The 21,881-nt window shown below is 37.9% G+C and overlaps 3 protein-coding genes across 3 annotated transcripts; 1 reads left to right on the forward strand and 2 right to left on the reverse strand.

The window, feature by feature from the left end:
- Positions 1–253: 253 nt before the first annotated feature.
- LOC140944214 (UPF0764 protein C16orf89 homolog) lies at positions 254–5,731 on the forward strand. The gene is made up of 4 exons (XM_073393343.1): positions 254–471; positions 2,738–3,166; positions 3,781–4,113; positions 5,506–5,731. Exons 1-4 carry the CDS (start codon positions 273–275, stop codon positions 5,607–5,609), a joined length of 1,065 nt encoding a protein of 354 aa, XP_073249444.1. The 5' UTR covers positions 254–272; the 3' UTR covers positions 5,610–5,731.
- Positions 5,732–7,617: 1,886 nt separating this feature from the next.
- On the reverse strand, positions 7,618–8,739 carry LOC140944376 (octopamine receptor beta-2R-like). Its single transcript, XM_073393530.1, has one exon. It carries the CDS (start codon positions 8,737–8,739, stop codon positions 7,618–7,620), a length of 1,122 nt encoding a protein of 373 aa, XP_073249631.1.
- Positions 8,740–19,997: 11,258 nt separating this feature from the next.
- On the reverse strand, positions 19,998–21,140 carry LOC140944377 (octopamine receptor beta-1R-like). The gene has a single exon (XM_073393531.1). It carries the CDS (start codon positions 21,138–21,140, stop codon positions 19,998–20,000), a length of 1,143 nt encoding a protein of 380 aa, XP_073249632.1.
- Between the last annotated feature and the right edge of the window lie 741 nt (positions 21,141–21,881).

The following is a 21,881-nucleotide window of genomic DNA, read 5'->3' on the forward strand; positions in this document are numbered from 1 at the left end:
TTGTTGTCTCCATGGTGACTTGCACATATTGCTTAACAAAATGACAGACACTTCCATTGGACGTTGGCAACACCTGTCCTAAACAACCGGCACTGAATCCTTTAAATATCAATAAATATAGACAGCCTTTAATTTTTGAAGTTCAGGTGTCAAAAGCGGATATTAGGATTGGACTGCTTTCCTGTTTCGAGGATCATTGAACTAATCATATTGTTTTCTTTAATCAGAACGGGAGATTATTTTTTCAAACTGCCATGTAATTAGCTGCAAAGATGAAAGGATGGCTTTATCTTGTCCTTTTTTGCTGCATAGGATTTTTCCTACAATGTGTCGAAATGAAAAGGGAGAAGAAATATGTTTCTTCTGACGTTGATCGTGTGCTTTTCGCGCTTAAAAAAGCAGTGATGTTTTTTCGGCAAAGCGGAAATAATTTGAACTTGGACGCGTACTTTGGGCTTCGAATCGCTCAAGGTTGGTAAACGTTTCTTTATATATTACCATCCTACCTGTTCAATATCGTGCTTTGAGTAAAACTGTGAAGTGTACCATGAGACTAAGTCTACTGATAAGCCAAAACACATTTACCTTTTCTTAGCTGGCTTTCAGAATGATACCTTAAATCAAAATTACAATCACAGCAGACTGAAGCCTGTTAATGCCTTTTAGACCGCTATAACTTAACCTTTTTCTCCGACGAATTCATGACAATGTGAGCTATCAAACATTTTAGCATTGGATAAGTGCCTGGGAAGAACGAACATCAAAACACATACATTTCACGTTGGATCTCTATTTTATAATGATGCTACTTTTAAAAAAGAGACTGTTCAGAATGTTTATCGTGGTGATTGCACTTCTAAAACTTGTTAGGTGATTAATTTGCATAGGAAACCTTCTTTAGAGGCCCAATACTAGCCTGGTCAGTTGAAGGTACAAAGAAATTTAGTATAATATTTTAACCTATAAAATAGAATCAGGTTGTCAGGTGCAACTTAAAGAGAAATGCTGAGTCTTGAAAAAGACCTACCATCCACAAAGATTAGATGTCAAAGCTCTGGCATATTTATCTAAACTAGTTCCCAAAAAGGAAGAAAAAATATATCTATCTATATCAAGATTTTTATGTGAGTGATTCACCTTATACTTGCAAAAGAGAGGATTTAATTCGGCTTCATTTAAAAATAAATAAATAAAATAAATCATTTAATAGGGGACAGTTATACTGAGTAACCCAGAAGTTACTTAAGACCAGAAACCAGTGGCGATCCAGCAATGCAGGGGGTCGCCCAAACTAAAGTGAGGCCTGAACGGCCGGCAAAATTTTTTTGAGACTGGGACCACCTGCGCCCCAATCTTAGGATCCGGATGACCACCCCCCACTTCCCACCGAAATTTTAAAAATATCTTTCACTTCACGGACGCTCAGACAACCCGAAGCCTACCTCTTTAACATATGAGGCTACCAGTTACAGTTAGCGCTCGATCGCGACAATCTCAGGGAAAAAAAAAAGGACTAGGATCAACGCGTTAAATCCAGCAGATGTCTTGTAAGATTTACATGCTCTGACCCCTCGGCAAGCAACTATGGCCTTACTATAAGGATGCAGTAGGATACCAAGCTAGAGTTAATATTTAGTGTATCGGCGGCATTCATCAAAGGCTAGGACCACTACTTGGTCCTTTCTTATTCGCTTCACCCTCTAGGCTTTCATAATTCCCCTCTCATGATTGAGAAAACAGCCGACATTTCGAGATGCTACCACTGGTTTCCTCGCGAAATGACGTCTGAGAAACGTGGGCAGAAATTCCATACTGATGACGCGACACTACCTAGATCTGGGTAGTGCTTCTGATTGGCTGAAAATTTGCTGTAACCAATCAGAAGCATTACCCAGATCAAGGCAGTGTCGCGTCTAGGGCTTTCCACAAGTTCTTCGGCAACTTTTTGGCAACTTCTCGTATTTCAAGCAACCTTTTTCGTTTCTTGCATTTTTTTTGCATTCTGAGCAATTTCTCTCGTTACCTTCTAATTCTGAGATATCAGAGCTGCTTTTAGTCCTTAAATTGGCCTTTCTTCCATATTTCACTGTGTTTAAGTAGACAATTTATGAATTTCCCTTAAAAAAGGAGCCAAATCCTCCCATCTGGGGCAGATCATGGGGGCAAGATAAAAGTAGCCGGGCTGCTAGGTCAGCGGTTTTTAGAGAAAATTCAAAATGGTGGACGAAGATTCACACTCGACTGACTTGAGTGTCTCGGGTGAAGAAGGTCATTCAACAATTTTATTGGCTCATTACATTTTTTGGTTTTAATTGAGGACGAAGTTATTTAGCAACGCAAGTTATGCCGCAAAATATAATTGCACAAAAATGCTTAGAAATCTTAGTTTTGTTGTAAAATTTGCATATTTTAGCATCAGGCCATAAAAAAATTTTGTTTTTTTTCGAGCAACTTTTAAGCAACTTTCGTTACAAAAAGCAACTTTTAATTGTTTTTTGAGCATCTTTTGAGAAACTTTTCGAGAAATTACGGAAAACTTTTTGGAAAATCTCGAGCAACCTGTGGAAAGCCCAAGTCGCGTCATCAGTATGGAATTTCTGCCCTCGTTTTTCAGACGTCATTTTGCAGGGAAACCAGTTGTTGAGTAGCGAAATATCGGCTGTTTTCTCAGGCTATACATGCATAAATACTGACTAACGGAATTAACTTTCTTTTTCATGTTCTTCATTTTGACAAGGTAATTTCATCGCGTTAACTACGCGTAAAAAACGTAAAAGCTTCGGCTATGGTTCTGAGATTTACAGACAACTTATTCAACTTGAGAAACTGGTTTCTCAAATCGGATCAAAATCGGTAAGGACACTACAGCACGTAAGCCCAAGGTACTTCAGATTGGTTGGGTCGACTGTGACACAGCCCTGGAAAACAGCGAAGCGATTCAAGCGAGTAAACCCGAGGCTCGTCACTGCAATTAATATAAAGATACTACACAACGATATACTGCAGGATTATAAACCTTGTTTGGCCAAGTTGCTTGGAAGTTCGGAGTATGGGAGCAAGCCTTGCAACGTGACTGAGGATTGTTGGGAAGTGATGATGCGACCGGGGGAGATTGGGTACGTGCTAACTCATCAGGCTCTTTATTTCATGTTTGGCGAGCAGAAAGGTTAGTGAAATTATCATTGTATACAAACTAGCCACAACAAACACAAACAAATACAAAAGGTAACAGAAAAACGAACAAAGATAATGGGTACCTGTACAGACGTGCTGCAGCTGTCACGGCAGCGCTCTTTTGGTGCCAAAAACAACTTTTGTTAGGAAGCTCTTGTCAGAAAACTAGCAAAGAATATACAAATTAGTAAACCAACTACTTTGACAATCCAGTTCGTCAAAAAATGATGATAATAATAATAATAATAATAATAATAATAATAATAATAAACAAATATAAGTATGCGCTAAACAGAGGCAGCTGTATTTTGTACAAATGTTAGCAACGCAGAATGAGCGTTCTTTCAAAATGTTTTACACTTTTTAAAAGTGCTTAATACGGTAATAAAGAGATGGCCATAAGAGTTGACAAAAAGGGATGAAATTTAGTAGGAAAGTTTTATCGGAGGGGCGTCGCGGTTTTTGACAACTTTTGTGCGTCTCAGTGTTGTGAAAATTGTAAAATGTGAATAGATAGGCCAGTTCCAGCCGATCACATTTACTTTCTGTGTAAATATTGATTGATTAAAAGTTCATCGCGTGATTGAGTGATTGACTGGTTGACAGGTTGCTTCAGTATCTTTTCAAAGAAGATAAAGGCGTCCAACAGCTCGTTGGAATCTGTGTACGACAAAATCTGCTCAAACATCTACAATCAACTGCTAATGATGGAGGGAATCGCCAAGATCAAAAGAATAGACGCTGATCTTATGATGGAACAGAGTGTAGTGTGTGGATTACTAGGATATTACGAGTTTTTGTCGCCAACACGGATGGAAAATTTGATTAAGTGGCAGCGAGCGAGTGGTTGTTATGGTGGCATTGAAGAAGAGGAAAATTCAAATGGCAATCACAGCAAGCAGACCATGAGAAAAATTCTCATGGAGAAAGAATTGTCGGGTAAGCTTTTTTTTTTTTTTTGAATCGCGCCAATAAGCACTTACAATCCTGGCCAAAAGGTTTTGGGACGCAGTCTCTTTTTTGCGTGCTTTGTATGGAATTTGCAGCTAACCGGCAATATAGCCACCGCGAGTGAACGCGCGAGCGAGCAGCAAAGCCCCTCGCATTCGCAGCTCCTTTCGCGTGTTGCTCTCGCGTGACCTCTTTCGATTCCCCTAAATGGATGCTTGCTCGCAGGCTACTGGAAATACCGATCATAAACACGGCCTTAACAAGGTTTCTCCCCTCTTCCAGAACAAAGATGTGGCCCATAATTTGGGCAAAGTGTCCCAAACGTTTTGTCAAGGATTGTACTTCACAAGTGGAATAAATACCTAGCATTGTTTTTCGTCTCACATGAAAATGTTTTTGCAACTCAGCGGAAGGAAAAAAATATATTAATCCATAGTTACATTATTTACGAGAAAAGTTTCACACGAACTGCAAGGACTTTGGCAGAAAAAGACTCCACATATCTGTTTTTTTTCCCCAGTAGAAACCGGATGATAAAATATTGAGTTAGCAAATGAGACGCTTCAAGAATGCCATATCTTGCACCCCACCTATCAAATATATTTAGGCAGTAGATCATTTTTTTTTTTTCAAAACACTCTGTCCATAGCAGTCACTTCAATGGTCGCCAATAGACATTTTAACAAGATTGAAGAATGAAACCATTTTACCCAACTGGAGGCCAAAATATCGACAACATTCGAAATTAAATCCAAATTAAGCAACCCTAATTATCAATCCTGAAAATTGTGTTAAAGTAAATGAAAATGATAAAAACAATATTTCATCAGGGAACCCTTTTCACCCTTAAGAAAAAGTAAAGCAAAACAAAAAGCCTTGAAAGTCAATTCTGGTTTTATTGCAAACACCGTAGGTCACTTATTAGGTCTAGGCCAAACCTCGAACCTTTCATGAAACGAACCAAACTTTATAGTGAGTTAAGTTCGTGAAAAGTTCGACATCAGTGGCTCAGTTGAGTTCGTCGAACTGAGTTTGGATCGTCCAACACGTTCTATCCGTCTGCTTCAGGCTGATAGAACGCCTGAAGCTCGTCTCCGGGACAAACGTTGATCTTCACATGCGACAAACTAAACTAATAAATTTACAAAAATTGTACGATAATGTATATTTAGCCTTTTTCGGGAGAAAATTTATTGGAATTGCTTTTTGTTACGATTCAGTTGATTGGTTCGACACGTCCTAAGTTCAACGTCTGACCCAACAGACGATCTTAACTAAGTTTAGGACGACCCACAGCTGGACCCAAATTAGAGTTTGGTTAGTCTCATGAAAAGATCGACGTTTGAACTTGGCCTTAGCTTTCTGTTTGTGTTTTGGCAGATGGGTGCGAATCACACATTACAGGAGTTGGGACCGCTCTTCTCTCCATTTATCTTCGTTATCTCATCGAAAATGAAACACCCCTATGGAATGGACTCGGTTAATTAAAAAGGACACTTATTAGTCAAGAAAGAAAGTTGTGTGAGCCAGAAGAACATGTTTGAACAAATTGAAGTAAAGGTGTTGGCTTGTTGATGATAATAAGTTTATTCGTCTGTTGTAGGGTGTGGGAAGGTGTCAAGATAAAATTGACACTCGTCGTTTGTTATTAGTTAGTAAAATAAAAAATAAAACAAAACAAAACAAAAATGTAATCTCATGTAATTTTGGTGAAAAAAAGACCAATTCTCAGAAATTTAAATGATTACTGACATTTCCAAGCTGAGACTGCTAACGTCTGAAGCTTGCAGTTACCACGGAAATCGTGGTAAAACTTACGTAAAAAAAAAAACTAAAAAAATCAGCTCGACTTTCAGCGGTTGAAGGACGTTGATTTTTCCTTCCATCCAGAATGTTAAAAAAACCATGAAAAATAAAATAAAACAAACTTTTAAAATGTTTCTGGGAAACATGCTCCCGGATACGCCAGAAACTACCGCTCTTGGAAATCGGTAATTCGAGCCTCTATATACTCGGCCCTACCGTTAAATTAGAATAAGTAACAGGTGCCTTCCACAAGAATATACGGTATAGACAAAAGAGGACTAGGATTATAAATTTTAGTGCATTTTAAGGAATGATTCTAACGACTTTTCGCTGTCTGGGACTTTTATCAATGAGGGCTGCGCGTGGACGCGTTTCTCGTCAACTATGAAAGAGCTATCTGATTGGCTATAATTTGAGTGCGAATAAAATAATCAGTGGGAAAAGGAAGGTAAATAACACATGTTATCTTATTGAACAGATTACTAATGTTAAATTCACTTTTCCACAAAACCTTTCAACTATTATTATGTTTGGATTGCCGGGCACTTGTGCGGCTTAATGTTTTCAAGTAAAGTTTGGAGATATTGAAACGAATGGCTGATCTAGTTCAACATTGGTCCGATAAACAATCCGTTCTAAGGATTTTGTCAAGCTTAGTGCGCTTTATCTGACAATTTCCCTCGTTTGCAAATTAGGCAATTGAGCATTTGTTTTTGGGTCTGAAAAACTTGACAGGGTTACATTTGTCGTAAGCTTTCAAACTTCTTACATATAAATTAATTCAAAGATAAGTGTGAAAAGTAGTTACTTTGTAGACTATTCTCATTTAGTTTGGTTTCCACACACAAATAAAGTAAATGTACAACAATCGACAAGAAGTTCATGAGGGAATTCGTGAGAGGTAACATGCATTTACCACGAGCACGAAGATTGCCCATTATTTTCTTTTGACAACTTACGATTGTAATTCTGTGTTATTGTCCATGGAAGAAGCATATGTAGCCATCTTCTTTGTTTATATTTCTCAAAAAAGTTTAATTTTTTTAAACGGCTCACACCCGATAACCACAAACAATGGGAATTGGTAAAGCTAGGAATGCTCTTTCCGAATATGTGGGTCTTAGGTTGATAATCCCTCGGTTTAAAACCAGCAATGTTTAAAACAAGCTATGATCATTTTTGCGACATTCATGTTACCATAACGACAATATGCCCTGTTGAAATGTAAACCCTGTCAACTGGGATGCAAGGAAGGCGCAGTGGTGAGAGCACTCGCCTTTGACAAATGTGGCCCGGGTTCAAATCCCGGCGTCGACACCATATGTGGGCAGAGTTTGTTGCTGGTTCTCTCCTTTGCGGCGAGAGATATTTCGCAGGGTACCCGGGTTTACCTCGAAAAAACATTTCCAAATTCTAATTCGACCAGGAAGTAGGTAAACGAAGAACAACTTCGTGGAGGTGCTACCTCTAAATCATTATTTATTTTTTATTTATTAACAAAAACATTTTAATGTCCTGCAAGCTATAAAATGATCAAATCTGAGATTTATCTTACTACTAATGTGCTTTATTTAATAGTCAAATCATTTTCTGTGTAGATAATGGGTTTAACAAAATACAGGGCAACCAGGGTTTTTCTTTTTCTTCAGTCTGTGTTGATTGTTACCACAAATTAGCCATGGTTAGTTAACATCCATCAATCTCCTGGACTGAATAGAGACTTGTTTGAAAGTTTGCTGTTGATGAGCCAGTGTTTTCATAAAGGGCGAGTTCTGGTGAGGCTGATATGGAAGTGCGGCATGTTGATCGACCGTCGGTTCTGGCGCCGATCATCAAATTGTTCATGCCAATCGCAATGACATCGTTTTCGTTAGGTCTCACAAAAAGCCCCATTCTACTAAACATTTTCTTCACCGCGTCTCGAAATTCTTTTTTTCGAATGGAATAGATGATTGGGTTACAAAGTGAGCTGACAAAGAAAAGGCAGTTTGATAACAGCACCACCTGAGATGAAACTTTGATACGTGTCGCATATTGGCGACAAAAACTTACAATCCACAGGAGAAGAAAACAGATTAAAAACGCAGCGATAATAATGAAAACATCAAAGGACGCCTTCCGCTCTTTCTTTCTCCTTGTAAGCTCTTGTTGAATGCTTTGGGCAGAATCATCGAGACTTCCCAACTGGGCTTCTTGCGCCAGTGCGTTTATCTGCCTTTTCGCTGTCTTGTAAACCGACCAGTTGAGAAAAAGGATTACCACAAATGGCCCAAGGAGGGTGACGACAGTAAAAAACACTTTTCTGGTTTCTGGGACGTCGCTCCTTAGAAGCCATCCATTTTCACAGAAATACACCTCTGGGTTGTATACGAACATGCCATACCCAAGGAATGGTCCTATGGACAGTGGAATTGGGATGAGCCATATAAGGAGCACAAACAACATCTTGGGAGACGTCATTGTACCATCGTACGTTAACGGGGATTTAACGATCGCCTTGTATCGATCATAAGACACCGCTAGCAAATGAAGAGTCGTGTTAACGTAAAAGTATCGGTGAAAGCACGAATTTAGATGACACATCGTTTGGCCGTATAGCCATGTTTCTTCCGCTATGCTTGCAATACGAAACGAGTTAACCAGGATTAAACAGAGAAAGTCTGACACAGCAAGACTGGCAAGAAGGAAATATCGCATCTTATGCAATCGTCTTTCCAGGAATATTGTCAAGATCACCAGCAAATTACCCGAAAGACCAATGGCGTCGAAAAGTGCATGAACCACTGCAATGACTTGAGGAAACACCATTCTTATTTTAGGGTTTAGAACTTCCAAGACTTGTTTGCACGCTATCCAGTTGAGTCTGACCAAAAGATATGGAGGGAATATTATATTATGGAAAAAAGTGTAACAGAAATACAGTTTTGGAGGAAATTTGGTAATGTGGCAGGAAATAACATATAATTAGTTTTTAAACAAAAACAAACAAACAAATAACTTAAAAACAATCTGAAAGCATGAAAAAAATTGCAGTAATTGCCTTGCAAATAGGAGTTTCTGGAGTAAACGTTCTGACCTATTTCTGCACGAAATACAGGAAATTAACATATAATAACTATTTCATTACTTCGTGCATTTTAGTTTTCGGTTTTTCTACTCTGTCGGTCTAGAGTTCATTTAAAGACAGTTTGATTTGCTAGTTTGCGAGCAAGTCAGGGTATGTTCATGGGAACCAACAAAATCCAACAGCATCTGTTTTCTTCTTTTTCCTTTTCTCAGAGCCTTAGTATTAATCTTTACCATAGCTGGGGTTCATAAGAAGAGATAATTATCGTGCCTTTTCAGATGAACAAGTGAAAATTCTATCAGGAAATAAACACGGAAACGAACAGAGCTAGCGAAATTATTTGTTTTGAGGACCGCAAGGGTTTTCTCGAATTTTTTATTTATTTATTTATTTATTTTTATGCATCGAAAGAAAGTGACAGCAAGAAAAAGACTATAATATCTTTCTGAAAATTATGAATGGGAAGGTTTGGAAACAGCGAATACAGCATAATATGGCGACAAAGGTCCTAAATAAAATTCGTCATTTTTACACAAAAGAGCGTGGGCAAAAGTGACGGAAAATCAAATACTCAGTCTTTTTTAATAATAATAATAATAATAATAATAATAATAATAATAATAATAATAATAGTAATAATAATAATTATAATAGTAATAATAATAATTGTGATACAATTTATTTAAAGAGGGTAGCAAGGAATAGTTACAGAAACTAGTAAACTTGTGGATCTCCCGGCTGACGAATTCTAACAAATATCGATGCCCATTTCCAAAGCATCCGTTTTTTTTTTTATTTAGCTAGATATCTTTCTGCGCACACGACCGATTTTGTTTCGTCTCAACCGAGTTATTTTCTCCTTCATATAATCAAGATCGGGAGTATGGATCTTCTGGCCGACAATAAAGCCAATATGTAGATATATCTACGTCCCTCAAATTAAGCATCCGTTTTGTTTTTGGTGAAAATAAATTCAGCTAAAATATCTTTCTTTAAACGAGTGATTTTGTATCGACTTAACATCTCCAAACCATATCATTTCAAAGCGGCTAACACAATGATCGTTTGTTTTAAACTTCTGTTGCCTATCCACATGCATAATTGCGCTATCGTGCATAATAATCATAATCATAATCGTAATCATAATCATAAACAGTTCCATTTTTTCACAATCTATTTCTTGGAAAAAAGGTCGATGTATTAAGGCTTCTGTGACAAATTTCTTCTTTTAGATTACTCCGTGGACAGATTTTCGATAATATCAATTTTACCGTTAAGTTAGCCTGAGTATCAGGCCTTCCTAAGGGGATAGGGGGGACGAGATTTTTGATGGGGGAGGGGGGAGGGGGGAGAAGAGAAAGGAAGGCCTGACACAAAACCATTCAGCAAATCGTGTGACACATCCAGAATCTGGATGTGGCAGTGATTGGATAACACACAATACGCCCTGACGTCACTGACCGCAAGTAAACACAAGCAGAGTGTTTTGATTTATGGATAGAGACGCAGAGAGGAATTCAAAGAGACTCTAGAGGTAGCCTGTGCCAGGCTCTCAGATAGTATAGTGGGAACATATTAAAACGAGCAAAGCGAAAATAAGACGTGCACGACTTGGGAAAGGGGGCGGTGGCGGCAGGAAAATTTCCTTTTACTGAACGACTTTCCACCACTATCTCGGAGCCTGGAACAGGCTACTCTAGAGGGCGCTCTCAAGTTCTTTTCGGGAATAAAAATATCACCCGAGCAAGAAATGTGTTTTCAAAGCCTCGTAGTTAAAAGGAGAGATGTTCTCGGAGTATGGAAAACCCTCTTATACCAGCTTCTGCCGAAACTATGTCCAAGTATTGGTTTCACAAGACCAGGACTAGCCTGCAAAACGAAGAGCGAGGAGAAACGGATGTTTTCGCAGGCAAGACCAGAAGACGATATCAAGAGAAGAAGACGATATCAGTGCTTCAGATATCTAAGTTTTGATTTACAACATCCTGCCGCTAAAAGGGTATTGTTACTGTAAATAAAATTAGAGCGAGGTAGCCATGTATTGAGAATAGTCGACAGCACAAAGGCTTTAGCTTGTCTTTAGATTTTCCCTCGTACGATTTTCGGCCTGATTTACAGCAGCTTTTTAGCTGCCAGATTCTCAGGAACCTACTTATTAATGAGCGCCGCTGTTGTAACTCTGTAAACAAAAGCAGTTTACAGTTTTCCGGGCACACGTTTATTTACAAACAGAGCGTTGGCGATCTTACATTAGCACAATTCCTAAAGCATGTTATAATTCCTCAAAAACGGCAGGTTTTCCATTACAAGTATTCGAAAACTCCTCATTAAATTGGAGGTTTCAGAAAAAGCGAAATCGTTGCAACACAATGCAAGCACCGGAGTTCGGCAAGACCGTATGGTGAGATTTATTTTAGGCGAGCTTTTTGACACGTGAAGCTGACAACCCAATGACCGGATGTGATTTTGATTGGATGGTTTCGAATCATGCTGTGTGGGGGCGGAAGGCTCCAGTTAAAGCATCTGTGTCAGGCGTTTCTTTCCTTCAGCTCTCTCCCTTTTTTGCTTCCATCTTTCCCCTTTTCCCCCAGAAACGCCTGATACTCAGGCTACCGTTAAGTTTATAATGGAGCTCCGGCTAAAAGTACAATGAAATTATCAGATTCTTTTCTTAAGGTGGCTCGACTGAATTTTTTTAGGGTGTATACTTCCCCACTTTGACGGTTTACTACGTCGGCATCAACAAAGTTATCGGGAAAAGATTACAACAACCGTACTATATGAAGATTGTAATTTGTTATGATCTTTACTGACTTCGGAGTTGCCATGGCAACGTAACGACGTCTTTTTACTCGCACTTTTTACATTTGTATTTCTGGGTACCAGGAGCTTTTTTTCAGAAATCACTTAACGGAGCTTGTACCCCACCTAGTTGACTCGATTATGGCAAAGTTTGAACAAATTCTATGACAGTGTTTTGGAAATATTTTGAAAAAGTTTTAAGGATCATAAAACAGTGAATAAACATGCTATCGACATAATTGGCCAATATCTAAGGAAAATGATGAGGTCTGGAAATGCAATTTCATCTCATAGTGGTTTGATTCCATTTGAAACTGTCTACGAAAAAAGAGGGGGATTACTTCGTCTTATTGCGAGAAAGAAGAATTTGATTAGCCCGCGTTCGGCTGTTTTCTTTACCATTTTTGTATCTAATTTGGTACACGCCTACAAATTTCACGATAAATTAAAAGACGTTCAGTGTTTTTTCAAAGACTTGATTATCGCGAGATAAGTCACCAGTTTATATCGCCTCCAAGTTTTGAGGACATTGAAAATAAAATGGGGCTCCAAATGTCAAAACTTGTCTCCCAGACGTTATGTTTACCAGTGAGAGTCCTCATTATTCACTGGCATTGTTTTTAAGGTTCATATGCAAGTGCACAACTTAAGCAAAAAACTACTTGGCATTGAAAATAGCCCGCCATCACTTTCCGATCATGTTGAGGGGTCTCCGTACCAATGGAAGGGAGCTTTTTTTGTTGTTTGTTTTTTTAAATTTTATTTGCCACATAATAATTTCACTATAAAAAATTGCGATAAAACATTTCTTAAAATCATTTTAAGATTAAAAAAAATTGCTAAAAAGCGACGACGTTTCGACGTTAGCTGAACGTCATTATCAAGTCAAAATAAGTTAGTGATTTTTGGTCTATAAATACTAAAAAAAACAACAATAGCTGATTAAAAATTGTAACGTGAGAAAATATTAAACAAAGAGATGATTCTTGATAATGACGTTCAGCTAACGTCGAAACGTCGTCGCTTTTTAGCAATTTTTTTAATCTTAAAATGATTTTAAGAAATGTTTTATCGCAATTTTTTATAGTGAAATGCTTTTCAAAATCACTTCTTGTTCGTACACATAATAATTACAAAAAATATAGGAAAAGAAGAAAAAAAGAAGTGGCGAGGAGACCCAGCAGAAACTATAAGAGCTTATGAGAGGTTAGGCCTCCTCGAACTATGAGCTAGAGCTATTTTACATCAATTGAAGAAAAAGAAGGCAAAAAGTCGAAGATGGAAAGATTTATGAACTGTTTTCATACTTACGCAATAATTTAATCTTCAGTTTTTTCTTAAAAGTTGAGAGGGATTGAGGGTTGATGACCTTGTTGTCAAGTGCATTAAAAAACTTAGGCCCTTGAAAAAAGGACGAGAACTTCTTGGTGTTTGTACAACAATACGGTAGACGGTAGACCTGGGAATTTCTTGTATTGTAAGCGTGGAATTGGTTGCTTTGAGAGAAATTGTTATTAAACTTTGGAGGTAAGAATGAATTTTTGCAAGAATACATAAATTGGCCCAGTTGAAGCAAATGGATATCATTAAATTTTAGTATACCGAGGTCCTTAAAGATGGGTTCAGTATGAGCATTGAAATGTGATTTATTAATAATTCTAGTAATGCGCTTTTGCAGGATAACAAGGCGGCGGGGATTGGTTTTATAGGTCGAAGCCCAAAAGATATTGCAGTAGTAAAAATAAGGATAAATTAAGGAATAGTAGAGCATACGTAAAGACGATTTAGGAAGAAAGAAGCTGCATCTAGATACTATACCGATTGACTTCGCAACTTTACTTGCAACGTGTGATATTTCCGACTTCCAATTTAGGTTTTCATCCAAAATTACGCCTAGAAAATGTGTCTCCTTTACTTCAACAATATTTTGATTATCTATACTTATTTGAATATTACAAATTGAACGCTTTTGTCTTGGTTTAAAGACCATAAATTAATTTAGTCTTTTTAAGATTTAGAGAAAGCTTGTTTGCTTTAAACCAGATTGACAGTTTGTCCATCTCCAAGTTTAACATATCTGAGAGATAGTTCAGATCTTTATGTGACATGAATACATTGATATCGTCAGCGAACAATATCAGATTTAATAGATTAGAAGCATTGTTGATGTCGTTAATGTACAGTAAGAAAAATAGAGGTCCGAGGATAGAACCCTGAGGGACCCCAAAAGAGGTTTCATTTCTTAACGAACGATGGCCATTATATTCAACATATTGCTTTCTGTTTGAAAAGTAACTTCTTATCCAGTCCAGCGCTAAGCCACGAATACCGTAATGTTCGAGTTTATCAAAAAGGATGATATGATTTACAGTGTCAAAGGCTTTTGAGAGGTCAAGAAAAATACCTACGGAAAATTCACCTCGGTCAAAGGCCGTGGAGATCTTATCATGCAAGTCGATTAGCTCGAGTACAGTGGAATGATTTTTCCTGAAGCCGTATTGGTTACTACAGAGGATGTTGAAATTCATCAGATATAGCATTAAACGATTGTAGATAACTCTTTCAAAGAATTTTGAAAAGCTGGGAAGCACCGAGATAGCTCGGTAGTTGGTGAAAAGCGACTGATCATCAGATTTAAAAATAGGTATCACGCGAGCGATTTTCATTTCATAGGGAACAATACCATTTTGGATTGACAAGTTTATGATATGGGTGAGTGGTTCAGAAACAAGTAGAATGGACTCCTTAATGACTGTCATTGGAATCTGGTCGTAGCCAGCTGTTTTGCCCGGAAGAAAAGTTTTCGCAATCTCAGCGATCTCACCTTGAGTTGTACGATTGAAGAATATTGACTGTGTAAAGGAACCATTAACAAAACTACGGTGTGAAGCTGACGACTGTATACCCCTTGCTAAATTAGAACCGATGCTTGAGAAATAACTACAAAACTTGTTGGCAATTTCGACAGGATCAGTAATTTCACGATCATCAGCTTTAAATGTTGAGCATCTATTGGAATTTCTTTTGCTTCTGTTTAGAATTTCATTTAAAACTTTCCAAGTAGCACGAGTATTAGATTGAACGTTATTCAATTTCTTCTCGTAGTATAGACGTTTTGCTGTCCGCAGAGAATGATTTAATTTGTTTTTATAACTTTTGCAAATTGATTGACGATCCATTGTTGGATTTCGCAGATATTTTTTATAAAGCCTATTTTCTTCTTAATACACTTAATAAGCGCATTGGATAGCCACGGCTTATTTAAACGGGACTGTTTTCTAGTTAATTTTTTTACAGGGAAGCAAACATTATAACTTTCAGAATACTTCTTTATAAAGCTATTATACGCGTTTTTTGGGGTCATGATAACCATCAAGGGAGGACCGGTAATTTCTTTTAGCGTTTCGAGAAAACTCGCTAAGTTTTCTTTATTATTGTCTCAAATGACCACTGGGTCATGAGCGTGGCTGTGGGAAGAGTCATTACTTGAATGAATCGAAAAAACAGGTAAGTGATCAGAGATATCGGTAATCAATAAACCACTTCTCGAGTGATCAAAAAATGTGTTTGCGAAAATGTTATCTAGCAATGTTGCGGTGTGAGAAGTTATTCGGGTGGGACGTGTTATCATGGGGAAAAACATATACGAGTGCAAGCCATCAAGGAATTCGCCAGTGTTTTGGTGATGTTGAAAGTTAATTAAATTCAAATTGAAATCACCCATAATAAAACATATTTTGTTCTCTCTAGAGATTTTCGCTAACAGATCATTGTGTTTTGACACAAAGTCACCAACTCTTTGATTAGGTGGCCCGTAAATAACACCACCGATAATATTTTTCCCATGGGGTCTTGATATTTCAATAGACAAAGATTCTGCAACATCAATATCGTCAAAACTCAAGTCAGCGCGAATTTTAAAATCGAGATTGTCAGAAATATATAATCCAACACTACCACCAGTTCTATTTGGGCGATGTTTGTGGATAAAATTGAAACCATCTATGTCTACTGAATGGGAATAATCGTTTAGCCAAGTCTCAGAAACGCCAATTAAAGCTAGAGAACTTAATATTCAAGCATGTCAAAAGAATAGAAAGACTGTTTAGATTACGTTGAAGACTACGAATATTTAGATGTAGGAGCGTTAAAATCTTCATCACATAAATTATAATTTCTCAACATTTCGTTAAATTTGTCTTCGATGTAGTAATCACAGTGGACGTCGTCTGTGCAGAAATTAACATCAGGATCTATATCGTCAGAACGAGTTAGGGAAATATTGTGACTTGAGGATCGTAATTTAGGCTGGAAAGTCTTTCAGGATCATAACGGACCGGGCCATGTTGAAGTTCGTAAATTGCAAGGTTGAAACTATAATCCTCTAAAGCATTAAAAGGTAAAGTGTGATCAGGAATCGAAGCCATGGCTGATAAATAATAAAAAAATATATAAAAACGTACTATAAATATTATAGAAAGCTAAAGCACAAAACTACACAGCTACTTAACTGGGACGCTCAATTCTGTCTTTAATAACCAGCCTGTCTAACACGAAATAGGCTATTTTCCCGTTTCTTCTCGCTTCTTCAAACTTAGGACGCTGCTCTTCCCTCTTGTCAAGGGTTTCTTGTGCCAGGTCTTCATTAACAAAAATTCGAGGGGGCTTGATTCTCCTTGCACTTCTGATGATCTGTTCTTTTTGCTTCCAATCGCGGAGGCGACAAACGATGGTCCTTGGACGTCTTACGGAGCCATTTGTAGCATTTGCTCTTCTGCCGACTCGATGAGCCCGCTCGATATCCGGTTCTTCATCAAGGTTAAGCTTCTCTTTGAGTATCTCCTTTACTTTGGTTTCGGTGTTGTCCCAGGTTTCTGCTTCTTCCTCTCGAATGCCGTCTATTCGAATATTACTCCTTCTTCTTTGGTTCTCCAGATATTCGATCTTATCAGTGTGGTAATCGAGGGAACCACACATCTTTTCAATCTCTTCTTCGACCTCATGCAGTCGGGATGAGCATGGTTTCAAGTCCTTGATATTTTTCTGGGTGAACTCAAGGCTCACCTTCAAGTGGCTAGTGTCTTTCTCGTAAATATCTAGTCTAGCTTTGATTTCTGCGACTTGGCCGATGACGAAATCTAGCCGTGCGTTTACGTTGGCCAACAGTGAGTCGAATAAATTCTTAAACATTCTTTCTTGCACTTTCAACAACTCCATCAGTGTCGCCATTGTGACAAGTTCAGATCCCGCGGAATCAGCTCCTCGAGTGCTAGCAGCCTTCGTGGTACGAGTTTCAGGCATAGCTAATTTAGTTACAGTCGTAAATGGCAAATAGCGATAACAAAAATTGAGTGGAAAATAAGATTCACTAAGAAATTAAAGCAATTATCGCGGAGTAAAGAAAGTACGACCGTACGCCACTCTCTAGCTTAAGCATCGATGACAGCGACGGCAACGGCAACGGCAACGAGAACGGCAAAAAAGCAATATGATTAGATTTGCAACTTTGCACGTGCATCACACGACTACGACGTGAAAATGCCTAATTTCTCGTTTTGAGTAGGACGTCAACACAATCGACGACTTTCTTCTTTTTTTTCCTCAACTTCGATACAGTCCTTTAGAATTCAACTCCAGAAAAATTCGCCAACGTTTGAGAGGATTGAACAAGATAGAATAAAACAGATAAAGTTTGAAGCAACACAAATTTTCTTTTCAAGTGATGTTTACGTAGCCGTCGCCGTCGTTTTTGCTTAAGCTCTCTAAAAAGGCGAATGAGAACAGTTTTGGCCGTAGTCACAGTAGAGACGGATTTTTCGTCCGATTCGGGTTATCCGTTGGATAATTCGCGTCAGACAGATAATACGTCTTAATTGTGGAAGGAAAATCCGCCTGACTTTATCCATCTGTTTTTCATCAATTTTGACTGATTTTGAGGTTGGATTAGGATAATCCGTCTCTAGTGTGAAAACGGCCATTACAGAAAGAAAACATAAATGCAAAACAACTAATTGCATATCGATTTATTTCTGGGTCTCACACGATGAAAAAGTGATGCTACAGACATTGTCTTTACCATTTCTGCTACATTAGCATATTTCGGAGACTCCTTCCGAAAGTAATACTGCAAGAAATTAGTCTGGATTTTTTTTGCCGAAAATATAAGCTCGGTGTCCTCTTTCTGACTATGTGGGTCTTAGGTTAATAATCCCAAAAACACAGGCTCGTACACAAACACCGCGCCCCTCGCTTTGAAGCTGGGCAATCTTAGATCGTTATTACGACATTCCAAGTCACCATAACGACGATATGGCGTATTAAGGTGGCTCGATACAGTTTTCCTTGGCCAATAACTCCCATCTTTGAGCATAAACTACGTCGCCATAAACAAAGTTTTGAAAAAATTGCCACCACAGTTGTACTAGATAAAGATGAAAATTTGTTGTGAACAAGGTTGCAATGACATCGGAGTCGTCATAGCAACGAAATGACGCTATTACCTATTTTACTTACAGCAGTATATCTCGGCACTGGCAACTGTTCTTCCAAAATCATTCACGGAAGCTTTTTCCTCCAATAGTCGCCTCGATGTTCGTGAAGTTTAAGCGAAATCTGTAAGAGCGTTATCGAGATATTTTGGGATAAAGATTTTGTGGTTAGAAATACGGTAAAAAAATGGACAATCTCTATGTTCGGCTGTTATCTGTAGAAAACGAAGCGCTTTTGACATGCAATTTCAGCTCATAGTAGTTTCAATCTTTTTAAAAACGTGTGTGAAAGATCATGGAGATACCTCCAGCCGATTGCTAGAAAGAAAGATTTGATTAGTATGTATCTAGGCGCTCTTGTTTGTTTGAATATTTTGGTCTACTTTAACAAATTGACAAATACTTTTTAAACCGCACCATAGATTTTTTAAAAAAATTTAAGATTCTTGAGATTAACCTTTCCTTTATATGACCTTTTAGTTTCAAGATTATTGATATATTGTAAGGTAGTAAAATAAGGGCTACAATTCGCCAATATTTTGGCTCAAATTTGTGTTTACAAGTGTGAGCCTCTCATTATTCAGGGTATTGTCTCCACGTTTCATATTTTCGTGCACAACAATAGCTAGCATTTTTGCGTATGTCAAATGCATTTTTAGTTACTGCTGTTCACGTGAAAATGGAACTTGGAGACAATGCCTTGAATAATGAGAGGCTTTCTCTTGTATTGACGAAACTTCCGATAAAAAAATAGCGAATTGTAGCCGTTATTCTACTGCCTTACAATACATCAATAATGTTGAAACTAAAAGGGCATATAAACGGAAGGTTTATCTCAAGAATCTTAAATTTTTTAAAAAATCTATCGAGCGGTTTAAAAATTATTTGCTAATTTAATGAAGAAGACCAAAATGTTTAGAAAAACGCTAACAAGAGTGCTTCGATACATACTAATCAAACCCTTCTTTCTAGCAATCGGTTGGAGCTATCTTAATGATCTATCACACACGTTTTTAAAAAGACTGAAACTACTCTGAGGTGAAATTGCATGACAAAAGGGCTTCATTTTTTACAGATAACGGCCAAACGACAATATTGTCCATTTTTTACTGTGTTTCTAACCATAACAAAATCATCCCAAAATATCTCGATAACGCTCTTACAGATTTCGCTTAAACTTCACGAACATCGGGGCGGCTATTGGAGGAAAAAGCTCCCTTGAAAGATTTTGGAAGAACAGTTCCCTGTGCCGAAATATACTGCTGCAAGTAAAAAAGGTAATAGCGTCATTTCGTTGCGATGACAACTCCGCTGCCGTTGCAACCCTGATCATAACAAATTTTCATCTTTATCTAATACAACTGTGGTGATAATTTTTCCAAAACTTTGTTTATGGCGACGTAGTTTATGCTCAAACTTGGGAGGTATTGACCCTGAAAAACTGTATCGAGCGACCTTAAAGAAAAGTTTAAGCCGAATAACTAGATGACCCCTATTGGTACTAGTAAATGTAGTGTATGACCATATACAATGTACCCTTATTTAGACCCGACCAAAAAAAAATCCGAGACATATCGCACTTGTTATTTACATTTTCGCGTGTTTTATTTTCTGTTCATTATACATTTTCTGTGTCTAAGACGACAAGGATTTTTCGTTTTTCTTTCGTCAGTGTTGGTTCTCACTATAATAAAAACCATGAAAATTCGTTAATATCCATCAATCTCTGGGATTGCATGGAGACTTGGTGGAAAGTTTGCTGTTGTTTCCCTACTATCCTCATAATGTTTATGGCTTTGAAGTCGTCTGGAAAATTCAGGAGAGGTTGTCGTGTAAGAGCACGTTGAGCCGCGACCGTCGATTCTGCCGCCGATCGCCAAATTGTTAATGCCGATCGCAATGACATCGTTTTCGTTAGGTTTCACAAAAAGCCCCATTCTACTAAACATTTTCCTCACCGCGTCTCGAAATTCTTTTTTTCGAATGGAATAGATGATTGGGTTACAAAGTGAGCTGACAGAGAAAAGGCAGTTTGATAGTAGCACCACCTGAGATGAAACTTTGATACGTGTCGCATATTGGCGACAAAAACTTACAACCCACAGGGGAAGAAAACATATTAAAAACGCAGCGATGATAATGAAAACATCAAAGGATGCCCTCCGTTCTTTCTTCCTCCTTGCGAGCTCTTGTTGAATGTTTAGAACAGAACCATCGAGACTTCCCAGTTGGGCTTCTTGCGCCAGGGCGTTTATCTGCCTCTTCGCTGTCTTGCAAACCGACAAGTTGAGAAAAAGGATTACCACAAATGGCCCAAGGAGGGTGATGACGGTAAAAAACACTTTTCTGGTTTTTAGAACGTCGCTCCTTAGAACCCACCCATTTTCACAGAAATACACCTCTGGGTTGTATACGAACATACCATACCCAAGGAAAGGTCCTATGGACAGTGGAATTGGCATGAGCCATATGAGGAGTACTAAAAACATCTTGGGAGAAGTCACAGTGCCATCGTACGTTAACGGGGATTTAACGATCGCCTTGTATCGATCATAAGACACCGCTAGCAGATGAAGAATCGTGTTAACGTAAAAGTATCGATGAAAGCACGAATTTAGATGACACATCGTTTGACCGTACAGCCATGATTCTTCTGCTATGCTCGCAATGCGAAAAGAGTTAACCAGTATTAAACAGAGAAAGTCTGACACAGCAAGACTGGCAAGAAGGAAATATGACATCTTGTGCAATCGTCTTTCCAGAATTATGGTCAAGATCACCAGAAAATTACCCGAAAGACCAATGGCGTCGAAAAGTGCATGAAACACTGCAATGACTTGTGGAAACACCATTCTAAATTTTAGGGTTTAAAACATCAAGACCCGCTTGCAGGCTTTCCAGTCGAGTCTGACCGAAAGATCTGAAGAGAATATTATTTTATGGGAAACAGTACATTTCTTTTCACAGAAATACAATGTTGGAACAAATTTGCTAATGTGGCAGGAAATAACATATAATTAGTTCTTAAACAAAAACAAAACAGATAACTTAAAAACAATCTGAGAGCATGGAAAAAAAATTGCAGTAAGTGCCTTGCAAATAGGACTTTCTAGGGTAAACGTTCTGCTCTATTTCTGTAGGAAATAACGAAGTTAACATTTAATAATTATTTCATTACCTCTTACTTTTTAGTTTTTCTACTTTGTCGGTCTAGAGTTTATTCAAAGACTGTTTGATTTGCTAGTTTGCGAGGAAGTCAGTTTATGTTCATGGGAACAAACAAAAACGAACAGCATCTGTTTTCTTCTTCTTCCTTTTTCCTTTTCTCAAAGCCTTAGTATTAATCTTTACCATAGCTGGGCTTCATAACTAGAGATAATTATCGTGCCTTTTTAGATGAACAAGTGAAAATTGTAGCAGGAAATAAACACGGAAACGAACAGAGCTAGCAAAATTATTTGTTTTTAAGACCGCAACGGTTTTCTCGAATATTATATTATTTATTTATTTATTTATTTATTCATTTTTCATGCGACGAAAGAAAGTAACAGCAAGATAAGGCTGTAATATCTTCCTGAAAAGTATAAATGGGA

The sequence above is a fragment of the Porites lutea genome, chromosome 7 (assembly GCF_958299795.1).
Source record: "Porites lutea chromosome 7, jaPorLute2.1, whole genome shotgun sequence".
Taxonomy (NCBI): Eukaryota; Metazoa; Cnidaria; class Anthozoa; order Scleractinia; family Poritidae; genus Porites; species Porites lutea.